The following is an 18,571-nucleotide window of genomic DNA, read 5'->3' on the forward strand; positions in this document are numbered from 1 at the left end:
TTTCATGCTTTTTTCATTCTTTTTCAAATTTTGAATATTACCCCTACCCAAAATTAAGTGACAAGTGCATTCAATCGATTCTAATTATAATCACTCAAGTGTATATATTCCATGCTCATTCCTATTGGATGATCCTAATGTGACATATAAGTGCAATCAACTTGTGAGTCACAATGACACATATTAAATGAAGTGTAAGGTTTCCTTCTTATTGACTAAAAGGGGAAATCTCCCTGTGCTACCTTAAAACCCCTTTAAATTGGAAAATAAATAAATAATTCGGCATAATTTTGACTTACTACTCTCTTAGTACTGATATAGTATCTCTCCCATTCCGTTTCATGGGTCACTCGATTTTATTAGAATTCACCTCTCCATAAATACGTCCCGTAATTCTTATCTATTATGATAATAACAACCAATAAATTATTTGCTCTCAAGTAGTCTAAGTATGATATCCCTATCTAAAGTTCTTCTTACCTGTGTCCCGATTCCAAAAGTATCTTGTGTGGCTGTAGTGAGTACGCTTACCCGAAGATGTAAACCGAGTGAATGGCCAGCACTCTCTTTATCCGCGTCGGCTTTTTAATTGAAATAGAAGAATTGAATGGTGTAAAGGTAAAATAATTTTGAAATTGGAGCGCCAATCACTCACTACTGCACCCTCTTTTTGTGTTTATATTGTATTTATTGTGAGTGGGCAGCACCATATTTCGGAGGTAATAGTGATTGAGCTAGATTCAGTAGAATGGATGATAGAACCAAAGAAGCAGAGGAACTTTTTAAGAGTTTGGATAAGGGATACACGGTTAAACAAGCAACAAGTAGTGGGAACCGTGGGAGAAAGGAAGGTTTGAAGGATAAATTCATTAAGCTTGAGAGACTGAAGAAAAATGAGATGTCCAGATGGTGGGATGCAACTACATTGAGACAGTATAAAAGATTAGACAGGATTCCAAGGGGATTAAGGTCACATATTTTCCCCACATACGACGATCTAGACGCAGATTTGCTGGTGCAATGGGAAGAAGAACTCAAATCTAATTCTATGAAGTTAATGGACATCTTAATAGAGAATGATGAAAGGAAAGTAAAAAAATTACAAGCTGATATAGATAAGTTGGAAAAAGAAATTAGTGAACTGGATTTAAAGGAGGCAACCGAGAAAAATTATGTGATTCTGAATGATGTGATTATGAAATGTCAGGAAGACATTAAGCAAAGAAAAGCTAGAAAACTTAAGAGAGATGAATTAGATTATTTAAATGGAAGAGTATTTACATTCTCGCGCAAATATGACCATTTGGTTAGAAATATTGCTCCTACAGCAGCATCAGATAACTTGATAGATTAAGCTTCAACATCTAGAAGTAGCCTACAGACTGATAGTAGTGAGGTAGAAAGTGATGACTCACATAGGAGGACTAATGCACAGGCAGTGGGTTTTTTACAGGAACTCAAAAGGATAAAACAGGGCAATTGGGAGATAAATCAGAAGAAAGGTTGGGTAGGAGGACACGTAGAGGGAAAAGAGGAAGTAATAAGCGACATGTATGTGGGAATGAAAACAAGATCACGGGACAAAAAGATGTAGATTTGAACGCTGGAGTGGCAAATAATGTTGTGAACTTATCTGAAAAACCATTATCTTCGGATATGACATCACTTTTGAATAAGGGACTGAGTTTTTGCCCATCATCTGAGGGGAACATATGTAATTCTAAAATTGATCTGTTTAAGTTTATGAGAAAATTAAAAATTAAACGTTATTTTGACTCACGTACTACAGATACAGGAGTAGCCCCAAAAGGTATTAGTACGTATAGCAAATTGTCTATTCAGGACATACATGATACTGTAATGTTAATGACAATCACAGATTTTGAGGAGGATCCAGTGACAACATCTTCGATTCTACAAGATTTAAGTATTTTTTCGGATACATATATTACTAGTGGACTGAAACGGAGATCAACTTGGACACCAAAATCAATAAGTGATAGTAATATAGAAATTTTCTTTGGACTAGTGTGGAATGATTTGGACAAAGAAGAGATAAAGTAAAAACAATGGAGAAAATCGAATTTGACACAAGGGGAATGTATTGCATTGAAGAATTTGAAATCTGATAAGAATTTGGTTATTAAGAAAGCAGATAAAGGAGGTAATATAGTTGTAATGAATCGGAAGGATTATGAATTAGAAATGATCACACAATTAAATGATACTGCTTGTTATGAAAAAGTGTCTTATAATCCGATGTCAGCACTAACAGGGAAAATTAATCGAATGTTAATTGATTGGAGGGATAGAAACTTATTGAATGAGGAAGAATTTCTATACTTACGAGTATATCGTCCCAGATACCCATGTTTATATACGTTACCAAAAATACACAAACAATCTAAATTTCCACCAGGTAGACCTATTGTATCGGGTATAGGGGGCCCCACTGAGAGACTATCAGAATACGTAGATATTTTTCTACAACCTTTCGTAAATAATTTACCATCACATATTAATGACATCAAACACGTATTAAGTATGTTGTCAGATATCCAATGGGAACCAGGTATGATTTTGGTGACCCTAGATGTGGTATCACTCTATACCAGCATACAACATGAATGGGGTTTAAAAGCAATGGAAGGTATTTTGAATAGAAGATCGGCGAGCTTATTTGAACATACACAAATGTTGCTTTACATGATTGATCTCATACTGAATAACAATTACTTTTTAGTTAAACAAAATTGGTTTAGACAGATAGAAGGTGTAGCAATGGGTTCGAAATTCTCACCATCGTACGCTAATTTGTTTATGGGATGGTTCGAGGAAAATTGGGTGTGGGGCACAAAAGCAGCGATGTGGCACTCACATATTCTCTATTGGGGACGATACATTGATGATTGTCTTATGATATGGACAGGGGATGTAGTAACACTGGAGAGCTTCTGTAACTATCTTAATGAAAATGATGTAAATATTAAGTTCACACATAGTCACAGTGAATCAAAAATAGAATTTCTAGATGTAGAACTTTTTGTTGAGAATAATAAGTTAGAGAGTAGATTATTTCGGAAAAGCACGGCATGTAACACTATTTTACATGCGACTAGTTCACACCCCAAACACCAAATAGAAGCTATACCATTGGGAGAAATGATCAGAGCAAGAAGAAACTGCAGTAGAGATTCTGACTTTCATGATGTTATTAAAGATATGGAATTTAGGTTTAGGAGTAGAGGTTACTCAGAGGACAATTTATGGAAATCTTGCATGAAGGCTTTGAAAACTTCACGTGTACAGACATTATCATTGACGGCCCAAAATAATAAAGGGATCAAGAGCGACAGCGCTCAGAGAGTGAGGATCATTTTAGACTATACAGATATGTCTCGGAAACTATTGAGAATAATGAAAAAACACTGGCCAATATTGACTCAAGATGAGACACTCAAGAAATATATAGGGAATAAACCGGAAGTTTCGTTCAGAAGAGGGAATACCCTCAACAATATTTTGAGTCCAAGTTATTTACCAGCTGATAAAAAGGCAGATTGGCTTAATGAACGCAATAAAGGTTTTTTCAATGTGACTCACAAGTTGATTGCACTTATATGTCACATTAGGATCATCCAATAGGAATGAGCATGGAATATATACACTTGAGTGATTATAATTAGAATCGATTGAATGCACTTGTCACTTAATTTTGGGTAGGGGTAATATTCAAAATTTGAAAAAGAATGAAAAAAGCATGAAAAAAGCATGATAAAAGCATGGTTCTCACTTTGTTACTGGGAAGCCACAAACGTTTATAATGTAATTATAAATATAGTTATATTGTATTTGTCCTATAACAATTGACAATGATGTTTTAGGGAATAACGACAAGATTGTCCTGAGGAAATCCCAGGGGTACTCCCCCGGATGAAACACGTGTTGACAACGTACAAACGGATTTGGAATTTTTGGTTATTCGAATGGGATAATCGGACTAAGTATAATATTGTGAATTTGACGACGCAAAAACAGACTTGAAGATGTTGGTTTTGAGAATGGACAATTGAATTAATATAATATTGTGAATTTGAATACTCAAGTTGGATATTAGCTCAGTAATTGTACTTAAGCTGGACCTAAGGTTAAGGAACTCACACTGTTCTATTTTTCATTTATGTGCTATATTAAATATTCAAATTGGTAGATAGATTGTGATCTAAAGACTTTTTGTTTGATTTCAGATAATTCATGTGTGCCATTACTCTGTAATATACTGTTTTCTATCAAACATGAATCAATCAAAAACTTTTTTACAGGGTAAAATCACCATAGCAAGAAAATATTTATATTGCAAATGCTTTATACGTTCTCTTCTGTTATCACGTTCTCCTTTTTGTGACGCTCAAAAGCTGCCATTCACTACAATGCATTTCATAGGGGTGGTATCATGTATTTTGGTCCCAAGATGGCTGCTATCACTTTCTGGCTGAAGTGCTGACAGCCAATCAGAACTCACCATAACATCTGTGCTTAGACTCTGCCCAGATATAATATCAATTTGGGTTTCCTTTAATATCTCGAAAAACTACTAAAGAGATTTATGCCAAATAACAAAAAGGGCGCTTTTGGGATCAAGAGCTACCTTTCTGCCAAATATTGTATTATCCCGTTCAGCGGTACGGGGGCAGTTGTGTCTAAAATCTCTATGGGAATTAACATGGAAAACACACTTTTTTTGACTCCCCCCTTTTCTCCATCCCCGCTTGACAGATAACCCCGAAATTTTCCATGCACAACAAGACCCAAAACTACACTTTTTGGGGAACATTTCAAAAGATTTGTCAAACAACGCCAAAGATATCGCAAAGTCAAAAAGAACTTTCCTATGAAACAAGGTCCTAACTATAACTACCTATACCTACTGGTGACCGAAGGAAAGTTTTTTTACACATAGATATAGTCACTGTAATGTGGCAGGACCTCCGCCGGTGCCCATTGTCCTTCTCCCCACTCTGTCTTCCCTCTGTTACAGCACGCATTAGTATTGTAAGCAGGAATCCCATTCCAGCATTTATTATGAACACATTGCAACTGATACAGCCCTACAAGTAAAAGAACCACCAAGTCAAGAATGCCTCGGTATGCAAGCGATACATTAATGCACAAAAATAACCAGTTTGTTTTTTTATTAAGCTAATTTTGAGTAAGGATACAACAGATGATGGAAAGTGCTTTGTAATTCTTGCAAGGAGTCAATGTTCATTGTTTGCGGGACCTTTAGGGTGGGGTTCATGCAGAAGCATTTTGGGAGGATCTACTGCTCAGATTCTGCCACTATGCAAAGTGTCACTACATGGGTTAATGGGATGAGGAGGAGGAAAGTGCTGAGGGAATGAGCTGTTGGACTGATCCACTTGGAATGCACTTGAGAAAACCCCAGCCAGCACAAATGCTATAGGGTGGTGCTAAGAATATTTGCGAACTGTCAAAGCCAAAAAAATCAATTGTTTCACAAAACAAATGAATTTCTCTCTCAAGCAGAATGAACAAAATACTTAATTTAAAAAAAGTGGAATGTGCGAAACAAACTAAGATATGGAGTTTAAGATGGCACCATTTGTTAGTAGTCAACCCTCTGGAAAACCTCAGATGGAGTAATCTGTAGATTGTATACTAAGCTACAAGTTTGGCAAATTGTTTGGACAGCAATCACTTACAGACTGAAGGCTGGCTATGGGATGGTTCAATTGGAATCAGACATTAAGCTCTTGACATGCAAAGGGAAGGGACAGATTAGGAGCAGAAGAACAACATGATAAGATGTTAAACCCCACTCCTGAACCGCTCCCCCCCCAACACACACAAACAAAGACGTAAAGGTGGAAGCTCCTTCAGCACCTGGCACAAAGATTGCAGCTTCATAGAGGTTTGCCCTCCATGCTGATCACAGCGGAACCTCCAAGCTTTTCAGCTATGTTGCGTCGATCTGAGATATCTTCTAATTTGTTTGCTACAATCTCAAAATGGATTCCTGAAAAGAAAAAAAAGAAAATTACACCTATATGCTACTGTAACGTCCATTGACAAAACGACTCTTGCAATATGCAGAGTGCCTATCATCAATTGACCAGCAGTTGTATTGCTTGAATTCAGAATGCACTATCTATGCCACGGAATATTTAGGAGCCAGGGGAATGCGAAAATGAAAAAGGATAGACATTTAAGAGAATCTGTAGCCGTCTGAAAAACTACCAAAACTTTAAACATGCAGCAGCCAGCAAATATGAAGCAGCGAAGGAGTTAGAAGTCAACCAGAAACTAACCATTAGGCTTACAGCGCATTTCATTAATGCCAGCCTCCTAAATTTCACCCAGCTAGCCTACTGTATCATTGCGTAGAGGAGCGGATAGAGGCAGTCGTGAAGTTGATGCATCTCGTCAGGAGATCAGATCGAAGAATGGGATGAACAATACACAATCAAGTGCAACATAGCATCCACACAGCCTGCCCAGCCACCTAATGAATGCCACTCCTATCCAAGACTTCAGCAAGTTCACAATTACCAAATACTTGTTGAAAGTGTTTAAAGAAAATAGGCACATTAAACAATCAATAACACTGCTGATCATATTAATATAGCTTTCTGAAGTGCAACTACTACACAAAGGACTTCTGGTACTTAGCAGAGAATCATGCTTCCTTTTACACACAGAGGTAAAGGGCTAGTCTCCGATTTCAATAATCATCAGCTTCTGAAGCGTGTTTTTGCACGGGTAACTTTACCGCCCTGAGGGGCACAGGAAGCAGAGCTACAATAAGTGCCTAACAACAAAAAAATCTTTTACAAGCATGTACAGCAGTCCCAAAGAGCTGATTATGTATTATTCCAAAGCGCATATATGGTGCAAAATCACTGCCAAGAGGATCACCCAAAAAGAACTTGCTGCAATGCACAAGATGGGACAGGTCCAAGAAACGCCAGGGGAGAAAATAAGTATTTTAACATAATTTCAGCTGAACAAACTGGTAAAGTGAAGCTCTCTTCCATGACCCCCTGACTTCCAGCGTGCGGTGCAAGTCTAGCCTACGTTTGCCTTTAGGTGCAATGGAGAGCTCAGCACATTCACCTCAATGACGTAGGACACGTGAATACTGTTTGGTGCTAATTTCGAATAAAATCTTTTCAGCTTCACCAAACTAATTGAAGCACATGAATCCATGAAAGACAAAGCTGGAGAACCGAAGAATGGAAAACCAGAGTAACAAATGAGGTCCTAAAATCAATGTTCCAGAATCATGTATGACTGGACTGGTGGAAAGGATCTAGTCCAATGAAAGACAAAGCTTACATTTGGAATCTAGCTAAATTGAACCAGGAGAATATTGTAGATGAATGTCAAAATGACTAATGGTACCATGGCAATCAAAAATGGACAAATCAAATTTGCATGTTTTCGATCTTGGGCCAGGGAGTTCCTTTCTGGCCGTCCACATTTTAAAGCATTATTCTTGACCCTAAATTTTGTCATACAGAGGGTGGATAGTGTAGCGGCACTGCGGCGATTGATCTTTCAAGGTTATGGAGCAAAACAATCTCCATTCTCCCCTTCATAAATCGCCATGAAGTGTGCCCCCAATATGGCAGCCATATGGCACTATGGGCCTAGAGTAAGTCAGACCAAACAAATCTGCATTGTGAGACGAATGCTGATTAATCTACTGCAAGGTAAGTCAGTTGAGGGCAGATGGGCAGCGCAGGGCATCATACGAATCAATGGATGTTGCACTGACTTGCCTTAGGAGCCAAGAGAAAGGTGGATACCAAGCCAAACTCGGGACCTGGCGGCTGTATAAGGGCAGAGGTTGAGACGTAGTCGCAGTCTAAATCGTATCAGCATCTGGAGCACATGGGTAAATATTTAAAGAGCCTCAAAGGACCTGGATTGCCTGCGGCACCAGGGGACTACTACAATGAAGGAGGCATTGAGATGTGTACATGTTTGCGCTCCATGGGGCCAGAGAAGGTACAAAAACCCTGGGCTCCTAAACAAGAGGAAGCCGTTTGTGGTAAGGGGTCCGGTAAGTTTCTTATGTTCATTACTGGGAAGACTGTTGCCCATTAACACACAAGTAGGTATGACATGTGCAATGGCGTATGAAATTTTAAAAGCTTCATGCCTTAGCTTAGGAGGCCCCATAGGAGTGATCAGAACTACGTACATCCTTCCAAGGTGGAGTGTAGAAGGTACTCTGTACCTGCAGCTATTCAATGGAAATATACTGTTCAGACCAGTGCATTTCAATTTTAGCATACAACTAAACTTAACCACAGATTACACTGTTGAGATAGCCACTAAATTAAAGTGAAATACAGCAGCATGCTGCACCCTTGCCGCACTCCCAACATCTTCCAGGGAAGCAGTTTTATCCCCGCTGTAATAGATAGGTAGGCATAAATCCCCCAAGGCACACAGCTCGCAAACCCAGCAAGATCTAGAACAACTGCAACAGACTGAGCAGGAAGAGCCTATGATGGACAATTAAGACATTCAAGAGAATCTGAAGCCGTCTGATAAACTCAAAAAACTTTTATGTGCAGCGGCCTACAAATATGAAGCAGCCAAAAAGGAGATAGAAATCAACCAAAAACTCATAATTATCCTAAAGTGCACTTCATTACTACAGTTTAATTACTCCAGGGTATACTGCCCACCCCACATAATGTCAGGCACCTACACCTCACCCACCAAGACTACTGTATCCCTGCATAGGGGAGAAGAGGCATTTAAACAGTTGATGCATGTCGTCCGGAGATCAGACTGAAGAAAGTCAGTGTACATTGATCAGCAGTGAAACTCAAGAAATGGTGTAAATAATTCACAACCAAGTGCAACATAGCATCCACACAGTCTGCCCAGCCACCTAATTGACACCACCCCTTTCCAAGACTTCAACAAGTTGACAGTTACCAACTCTTGTTGAAGTTTTCCAATAAAAATTAGGCACATCAAATATACAGTAACACTACTGATCATATATGTATTGAAGTCTGAAGTGTAACTACCATGCTAAGGACTTCTGGCACTTAGTCAAGATGGATATCCCAGATTACATACTGGAAGCTATCAATCAATCAATCAGTTGACTTCTAGAGCATGACTTATCACATGTGAGGGTATCCCGGTGCTGGCAGGGTCTCAGTCGAAGATCCATGTTTTCAGGGTTCTACGGAACTCCTGTAGAGCAGGAGAGGTCCTGTGTTGCATGGGGACGATGTACCAGTTTGGCTGCGAGATAGGAGTAGGAGATTGCTCCTGTTTGCAGGGGGTATGGGCCAACACGAGGGAAGCAGAGCGGAGGTGTCTGAAGGGTTTGTGGAATCTCAGGCAATGGCTGATGTCGGCAGGTCCAGAGTCATGCAGGGCCTTCAACTCGTGAGTGAGGAGCTTGAACTGGCACCTCTTCTGAACCAGGAGTCAGTGGCGTATTTTTAGGTGGGGGAGGTGGGAGTGATGTGGGTGCGACGAGTGAGATCCAGGATGAGTCTTGCTGCGGCATTCTGGATGATCTGTAGTCTTTCAACTAGGTAAACCTCTTTCCCCACATAGAGGGTGCTTCTGTGGTCCAGTTGACTGGTGATGAGGGCTTGGGTTTGGTGGAGGTGTGGCCCGCATTTTGGGGAAGCCACTTATACATCTTACGTAACATGCGCAGGATGAAGAAGCAGGAGGATGACATTGCATTGACTTGGGAACTCATGGTGAGTTTGCTGTCAAAGATGAGACTGAGATTCCTGGCATGCTCTGTGGGAGTTGGAGTTTGCCCCAGTTCTGTGGGCCACTAGGATGCATCTCAGGGGGAGTTGACACTACCGAAGATCAAGACAAGACAAGCTATTACCATAAACGTTTGCGCACAAGACTCACTTGATAGTGATTGACATGAATTTCTTAAGAGCAGCTGAAAAACTGCCAGATAGAATTGAAACCAATAGACCCATGCTTAAACCCTTGCAAATGACCTCTACCTCATTTAAAAAAACAAATGCAGCTCCTAAATAAGAGCTGAAAACCCAGAGACCCATTTGAGGCTTGGAATCCCTGTAATTGATCTATCTAAGAAAGCAGATGAAACAGACCAGGTTGCCTTTATCAAGACATGACCTGCAAAAGTGGTCAGCTTAAAGGGAGGGGGGTTCAGTTCTTAGTGGTGGAGGGGGCCCAATGTGTACTATTCTGCACCTTTCCACCGTCATGCCAATCCAATCAATTGGTGGTATGAACATTAAACTAGCACAACAGAACTCATCCAGGGAAATGCATGTAAAAGGCAGCTTACTTTTGATAACTGCAACTTTTAAATCTTATCCGACTATTATGTTGCTGTTCAAGCAGGTGCACCTTCTTGGCTGAGGGAAATGTTACTGTGCTACATGCTATTGTTCCCAGTGAGACCTTAAGTGCTCAAAGATGGCCCAGCCTGCTTATTTGAGCAATGGGAATGCCTTGGGTCCAAAGCTAAGAAGAGTCCTGGAAAATTAGATGGACTACAGAAAAAACCTCCAACGAGTTCATCCTCCGATTGAGAACGATTATATGAAAGGGCAACAATCTTACCATAATTGTGAGACTACTGGGGTCGGTTGGCTCAGCATCCCACAAATATGACCAGCTCCTCCCACTGTATCTGTATCTTTTGGGCTTGAGAAGAGAAAGTTCTTTGTGTTTGATTATAGGCTGCTAGCTCACTCCTTTCTTGGGTGGGGTAAGGGGTTGGTAGGGAAATAAAGTTAATGGTAACATAGAAAGATCACAATGGAGCGGGCAACCAAAGACTAGATAATGCAAAGATGGCAGCTTACATGGAGGGAGATCTGGTTTGTAGATTAGGGCACAAGTTAAGTACCGACTTTTGTAGCTTAAAGATGTAAAATTCATACCTGCATAAAAAGGAGGGTCAGGATGCAGGAAACCTACTTTCAGGCAGACTTCTTGAACAAACATTCCAGGTTGTCTACATTACCCAGTGCTGTTAGGCTGCAACTTTAACTGCGTATGTGTCCTGGCATGAGAGGGAAACCCCTCCTCCCCCACCACCCTCCAGGGCCCTCCTTGGTGCTTTGAGCATCCTAAAATCACATGCCCACACCTGGAAAGTGACAGGTTGTTGGACAAAGTGGCTACCTGAGCAGCAGGGAATACTCTGCATTCCATGACCTACATATACAAATGGAAAGTTTGTGCTCTCCGGAACTGTAGGCCTCTACTTACTTGATGGAAACATTAGCAGGACAATATCTGGTCATAATCCATTAATGCTTACACTAGATAAACAAAGTGATACCTGAAGTTTCGAATCTGCTTAGCTTGATGACACAGCATTCCAAGAAATCATTAAAACTGAAGTGAATAACTAGTTTTAAAAAAATACAAGAACTATGTCTAATGCTATGATCAATAGAAGGCCTTCAAGGGGGTAACCAAAGGATGATGCATTAAAATCAAGCATGATGGACAAGAAATGAACACTTTCTAAATGTGATTAGAAAATTCGAGAAGCACACAGGAGAGTGGGACACATTTGTCAGGAAGGATAAATGTTAATCACTGATGGAGTGGATGAGGTACCTAGATTAAGAACATATGATTAAAACCAGCATTAGTAAGCCAATAGGTCTCTCCTATGTGAGATCTATTGTCTAGCTTGGAGTGGCACTGTGTAGAGTAGAGTGGCAAGGTGACATGGATTAGCACTGTGTTGCATTGTGTGGAGGGGCTTGGTGGAGTATGGAAAGTTGCCAGAGTTGCCACTGAATTACCTTATATCGATTCAAAGCCTCATGCCACATAGTGTATAAATGCGATTATAACACATTATGTTACCAATTATTTTGACCTATGATCTGTGTTAACATCTGATGGTTTTGATATGATGCAGGAGCTTGTTATTATGTACAACACTTCTGCCATAACTCGGTTGTTTACAAATAGATGCGTTTTAGACCAGGAGGGGCTAGTGGACAAACATGCGACACATAATGTACTGGTTGGGGATAAAGGAGATGGAGCCAGGTGGCTGCAGTGTCGTGGAGTGTTAGACCTGACAGCCTTAGGATGGTCATCCCACAACTTTTTGCCTGCCTCCCTCCACTTTTCTGACACAGTTTTTGCTGGTTTTAAACTCTGCATACTCTACCACTGCTAACCAGTGCTAAAGTGCGTATGCTCGCTCCCTTAAACATGGAAACATTGGTTCATCCCCAATTGGCATATATGATTTACTTATAAGTCCCTAGTAAAGTACACTACATGTCCCTGTGGCTTGTAAATTAAATGCTACTTGGGGGCCTGCAGCACTGATTGTGCCACCCACATGAGTAGCCTTTTAACCATGTCTCAGGCCTGCCATTGCAAGGCCTGTGTGTGCAATTTCACTGCCACTTTGACTTGGCATTTAAAAGTACTTGCCAAGCCTTAAACTCCCCTTTTTCTAAATATAAGTCACCCCTAAGGTAGGCCTAGGAAACCCATAGGGCAGGGTGCTATGTAGGTAAAAGGTAGGACATGTACATATGTGTTTTATATGTCCTGGTAGTGAAAAACTCCTAAATTCGTTTTCCACTACTGTGAGGCGTGCTCCTTTCATAGACTAGCATTCGGACTGCCCTCATATACTTTTTGAGGGGTAGATTCTGATCTGAAAGGGATAGCCGGGTCATGTTTAGTATGGGCTGAATGGTAATAGAAAATCCTGCTTATTGGTGAGGTTGGATTTTATATTACTATTTTAGAAATGCCACTTTTAGAAAGTGAGCATTTCTCTGCAGTTAAAACCATCTGTGCCTTACAGCCTGTCTTCAATCAACGTCTGGTCTGTGCTTGTTGACAGCTCCCTTGTGCATTTCACCCAGATAACCACAAACACAGGACACTCAGTCACACCTCCATTCATCTGCATACTGAACGGGTCTTCCTGGGCTGAAAGGGCGGAGGGCCTGGCACGTAAATTTTAAAGACCAGTGGCCTGCCCTCACACAGTGGACTGCCAAACCCTCTACTGGGACCCTGGCAGACAGGACTGCACTGAAAATGGAACTTGTGCACTTCAAAACCACTCTTTGAAGTCTCCCCCACTTCAAAGGCATTTTTGGGTATATAACCTGGGCCTCTGACCCCCACCAACTCAGACACTTCTGGACCTACATCTGCACCCTTTCAAGAGGAACTGCCTGGCTGCCCAAATGACTCATACGTACTGCTTTGCCGAGAAGAACTGCTGCCCTGCTGGCCTCTGACTGTGCTGAGAAGGACTCTGCCTTTCCCAAAAGTGCTCTCCAAGGGCTTGGATTGAGCTTGCCTCCTGTTTTCTGAAGTGTCAGAGACAATAAGACTTAATTTTTTCAGGAAACTCCTGCATCGAAAATCGACGCATCGCCTGCCAGAATCGATGCAAAGCTTGCATTGTGACAGAGAAATTGCTGCACAGCCGACCGGAACGTTGCAGCCCCCACTGGAAATGCGACCCAGCACCTGCCTTGAGACGGGAAATTTGATGCATCGCCTACTGCATCGACGCAGCACCCGTGCCTACTTCCAGCGTGTCAAGGATTTTCCCTGCATTGTCCCAGGGCGTCAAAAGAACTCTGCATCGCAAGTGAAGAACCAAGACAGCACACCAAAAAACTACGAAAACCCCTTGCCGGGTGGAAAGAAATAATGCATCGGCTGTGCTGCGTTGGAAAATCCGAAGCAAAACACTCTAGTTTTCCATGCATCTCCTCCTCTGCAGTCTCTGTGCGTGATATTTTTGACGCATACCAGGTACTGTGTGTAACAAAGAGACAACTGTTCATTTCTAAGGGTTAAGACTCTTAAACCTTTTAAAAAGTGATATTTAAACTTTTGCTTATTGCAGCTTTGTCGTTTTGACCTTAATTTATTCAGATACATTTTATCTATTTTTCGAAGCCTGTGTGGTATATTTTTGTGGTGTTTTCACTGTGCTACTGTATGATTTATTGCACAAATAATTTACACATTGCCTTCTAAATTAAGCCTGACTGCTCAGTGCCAAGCTACCAAAGGTTGGGCACAGTATAATTTGGATTGTGTGTGACTTACTCTGACTAGGATTGTGGTCCCTACTTCGTCAAGGGTGTATACCTCTGCCAACTAGAGACCCCATTTCTAACATTGGTGATCAGCGGTGAGGATAGGACTTGTGTTTGTGCAGTGCCATACAATAGCTACGTGTATACTACCTATGCACAGTTAATGGTCAATTTGATTTGTTTTATTTTTTGCTACAATTTCCATGCTTGACATTTTTCTAATCTAAGCCTATACAACATGTTTCCGGCTGGGTCCACAAGTGGAGTTGGAGAGTTTGACCTAGCCAAGCTGGAGGCATACACTGTCAGCCAGCTAAAAGTGTTCTGCAAGGGGATGAGAGTACCTACCCGGGAAGCCTCCAAGAAGGAGGAGTGCCAAAAGGCGCTGATGGCCTGGGCAGAAGCCCGTTCACAGGAGCATGTTGAGTTGGGAGAGCAAGTGGATGGCACTCCTGATGATTTGACAACAGTAGTGGTGGGTGACACCCTTGAATTTGTGCCCCCCGACAAAGTAGGGAGCAGTGTCTCAAATCACAGCCTGGCCGCAGAGGAAAGGAGAGAGGAGAGAGAAATACGGCTGCAGTTGTTCAAATTGCAAATGGAGGCAGAGGAAAGGAAGGCTCAGAGGGCCTTGGCAGAGAAAAAACTATTGCTAGCTCATGAACTGAGTATAATAGAGCTGCAGCTCAAGTCTAGGCAGTCTGAGTCCAGCAGTGACTGTGGTAGCATACAGACAGGACCTGCTGGAGACATAAAGGTTCGTATGCCCAAGGATTTGGTGCCAAGTTATGTGGTGGGAGATGACAGTGATAAGTGATTTTCTGCAAATGAAGTTGCACTAAGGGCTCATGGGGTTCCTGAAGAGCAATGGGGGGGCGGGCTTGTGGAAACATGTGCCGACACTTGGGAGGGACACACTTCTCACATTAGAGGCTGGGGACCAGACCAAGTACACCCCTATAAAAGCCATCTTATTTGCCAAATTTGGACTTACCCCTGAAAAGTATTGCCAGAGATTCAGAGACAGTAACATGCTCCCCAACCAAAGCTGGGTAGACTTTATTGATTTTTCCAGTAAGGCACTGATGGCTGGGTGCAGGGCAGTAAAGTAAATGATAACATAGGTTTGTACAATTTAATCCTGAGGGAGCATATGCTCAGTGTTTGCTTTACAGAGTTGTGCCAGCACCTAGTTGACAGTAAGCTGACTGATCCCAGGAAGCTTGCTGAGGAGGCGGACCTCTGGTCTAGCACCAGAGTGTCCAAAAAGGTATCTGGAGGGAACACCCACAAAGGTGGTCAGGGTTCCCAACAGAAGGAAGAGGGGGGAGAAAAACTTAAAAATAAGGAGTTCTCAAAAGGCCCCCAAAATGATTCCCCAGGGAGTAACGGTAACCAGTCCCAGTCTGATTCTAAAAAGAAAGGGTTCTTTGACCATAAGACAGGGAGGTTTGTACCCCAATGTACAGAGTGCTCCAGGTATGGTCACTCTAAGGGTGACTCCAAATGTCCAAAGAGGGCATAACCCCCTCCCACTGGTGGACAGACACCTGGGTAGGCTAGGGTAGCACTCGGGGAAGAGGTAGTCGCAGTTAGTTTTGGGGAACAGACAAAGGTAAGCCTAATGTCCCTAGGCGATTCACAAATGGTGACAAAAGCCCACATGCCTGCCAATACTTCCAAGTATAGGCAGTGGGTCACCAGTAATGGTCAACCGGTGGATGCTCTGCATGACACAGGAGCCAGCGTGACTACTGTCAGGGGTGCTGGTGTCAGCTGGGCAGTTCCTACTGAACACATTCTACCAAGTCATAGTCACTGACAATCGTGAGAGCCACCTACCGGTAGCTCTGGTTCCCTTTGAGTGGGAGGGGGTCTCTGGTACTTTGAAAGTAGCTATGAGTCCTGCCATGCCTGTAGATTGTTTGTTAAGCAATTACCTTGAGCACACTACCTGGATGGAGGTAGAGCTAAGGTCTCACTTGAAGATGTTGGGATTAACTGAGTGGGTCTTCATGACCACAAGGTCCATGGCTGCCTGGGAGGGGATTCAAGGTCGTCTGGACCCTGGAGGAATGGCCCGGACAGCTGCCAAGAAGAGGGGCAAGGGGCGCGGAAAACCGGTCTCAAAAGTTCCCACAGTGGTTGACAGGGTCCCTGAGGAGGAGGCCCCTGAGCCAATAGGGGAGGACATTGCTGCCCTGGGTGACCTACCTGAGCTTGCTCACTGGCAAGTTGAGGGTGGGCCGACCAGGGAGAAATTCTGCAAGGTTCAGAAAGAGTGTCCCACTCTTGTGGGCTTGAGCCAACAGGCCTCAGCCCAAGCAGTAGGTGAAGCTTCTGGTGATCATCTTATCTATTGGGAGAACAATCTCCTTTACAGTGAGCCTAAGGTACTGGAGGCTGGGGCAGCACGTGTGCTGGTGGTCCCCCAGTGCTACCAGGCCTTCCTACTGGACCTGGCGCAGGACATCCCTCTGGCAGGACATTTAGGGCAAGACAAGACCTTTGCCAGCCTTGTCACCCACTTCTATTGGCCCTGGATACGGAGGGCCTCAGATGCATTCTGCAGGTCCTGTTCTACCTGCCAGGCCAGTGGGAAAACAGGGAAAAACCTCAAGGCCCCCCCTGACCCAACTTCCCGTTGATGGCACACCCTTTGAAAGGGTGGGCATCTGCATCAGTGGTCCATTAGACCCCAAAACTGCCCTAGGCAACAGGTTTATCCTGGTTTTGGTGTACCATGCCACCGGCTACCCAGAGGAAATCCCTCAGATGATGGTGACTGCACCAGTTGTGACCAGAGCTCTGATGGGGATCTTTACCCGTGTCGGGTTTCCCAAGGAGTTAGTGTTTAACAGAGGCACTAACTTCATAGCTGCATACATGAAGACCATGTGGGATGCGTTTGGGGTGACCTACAGGTTCATCACACCCTATCATCCCCAATCCAATGGTCTCGTTGAGAGATTCAACAAGACCTTGAAGGGTATAATCGCAGGCCATCCTGAGGCCATGAGGTATCAGTGGGAACCCTACCCCCTTCTGGGGTACCTCTCTATAAGCAAAGTACCCCACAAGGGGGTAGGATTCAGTCCTTTGAGCTTCTCTATGGGTACACTGCTAGGGGACCCCTAAGCATTTGCAAAGAGGGGTGGGAGAAAGCTCCCAAGAAACCCCCCAGGATGTGGTCAGCTGCATGTTGGCCCTCCACAACTGATGCACCACTTCTGGAAACAGGTCAAGAGCAACCTCGAGGCCAGTCAAGAGGTTATGAAGCGTTGGGACGGCCAGAAGGCCACCCTGGTGGAGTTTCAGCCTGGAGACAAAGTATTGGGTTATGCAACTGGTAGCGCCTAGAGCTCTCCAGGACCGCTGGACTGGCCCATATGAGATCAAGGAGTGTAAGGGGGAGACCTTACTTGGTGGACCTCCAGTCCCCTAGAAACCCCCTCCGGGTACTCCATGTGAACAGAGTGAAGCCTCATTTTGAGAGGTCTGAAGTCAAGATGCTTCTGGTGACAGATGAGGAGAGAGTGAACCTCTCCCCGATCTCCTCTCTGCACAGGAGAGGGTTGGGTCAGTGCTACCTGACGCCTAACCATCAAGGTGACAGTTACTAGTTATTGGAGCAGTACTCCTCACTGTTTTCCCTCACCCCTGTGTGTCCATGACACTGACATGGGAGACAGTACCCCTGTAAAGAATAAAGTTTACAGGTTGTCAAACAGGGTGAAAGCCAGTATCAAGGATGAAGTTGTCAAGATGCTGGTCCTAGAGGTAATTGAGAAATCCAGCAGTCCCTGGTCCAGCCCTGCTGTGCTGGTACCAAAGGCTGTCCCACCCGGTGCCAAGCCAGAACTTAGGTTCTGCGTGGATTACCGGGGTCTCAATTCAGTCACTAAAACTGCCCCGAGCTGATGAGCTCATAGACAGGCTAGGCGCTGTCAATTTCCTCAGTACCTTTGATCTCACACCAGGGTAATGGCAGATCGCCTTGTCTGAGAGGGCCAAAGAGAGATCTGCTTTTTCAACTCCTGAGGGACATTACCAGTTCAGAGTGATGCCCTTTGGTTTGAAAAATGCCACCCGCTACCTTCCAGTGGTTGATTAACGGGGTCATGGCTGGTAAGGAGGCGTTCTGAACCGCCTATCTAGCCAACATTGCCATCTACAGTGCCAGCTGGGAGGAACACTTGCTCCACCTTTAAGAGGTGCTCCAGGCCCTGCAAGAGGCAAGCCTGACAATCAATGCCAGTAAGTGCCAGATTGGGCAGGGCTCCGTGGTGCACTTGGGACAACTAGTGGGTGGTAGCAAGATGCAGCCCCTCCAGACCAAGATTGAGACAATCATGGCCTGGCAACCACCTAGAACCCAAACAGAAGTGAGAGCCTTCCTAGGCCTCACTGGGTACTACTGTAGGTTTGTTAAGGGTTATGGCGCCATTGTAGCC

At 43.4% G+C, this 18,571-nt stretch overlaps 1 protein-coding gene across 2 annotated transcripts in view; it reads right to left on the minus strand.

The window, feature by feature from the left end:
• Positions 1-5,175: 5,175 nt before the first annotated feature.
• Positions 5,176-18,571, minus strand: part of LOC138259907 (cofilin-1-like) — an 87,945-nt gene continuing 74,549 nt past the window's right edge. For both annotated transcript variants that reach the window (XM_069207876.1, XM_069207875.1), the window contains exon 4: positions 5,176-6,037. In XM_069207876.1, coding sequence (XP_069063977.1) covers positions 5,925-6,037 — 113 coding nt within the window. In that variant the 3' untranslated portion in view covers positions 5,176-5,924. The remainder of the gene's footprint in view (positions 6,038-18,571) is intronic.

The sequence above is a fragment of the Pleurodeles waltl genome, chromosome 9, assembly GCF_031143425.1.
Source record: "Pleurodeles waltl isolate 20211129_DDA chromosome 9, aPleWal1.hap1.20221129, whole genome shotgun sequence".
Lineage (NCBI taxonomy): Eukaryota > Metazoa > Chordata > Amphibia > Caudata > Salamandridae > Pleurodeles > Pleurodeles waltl.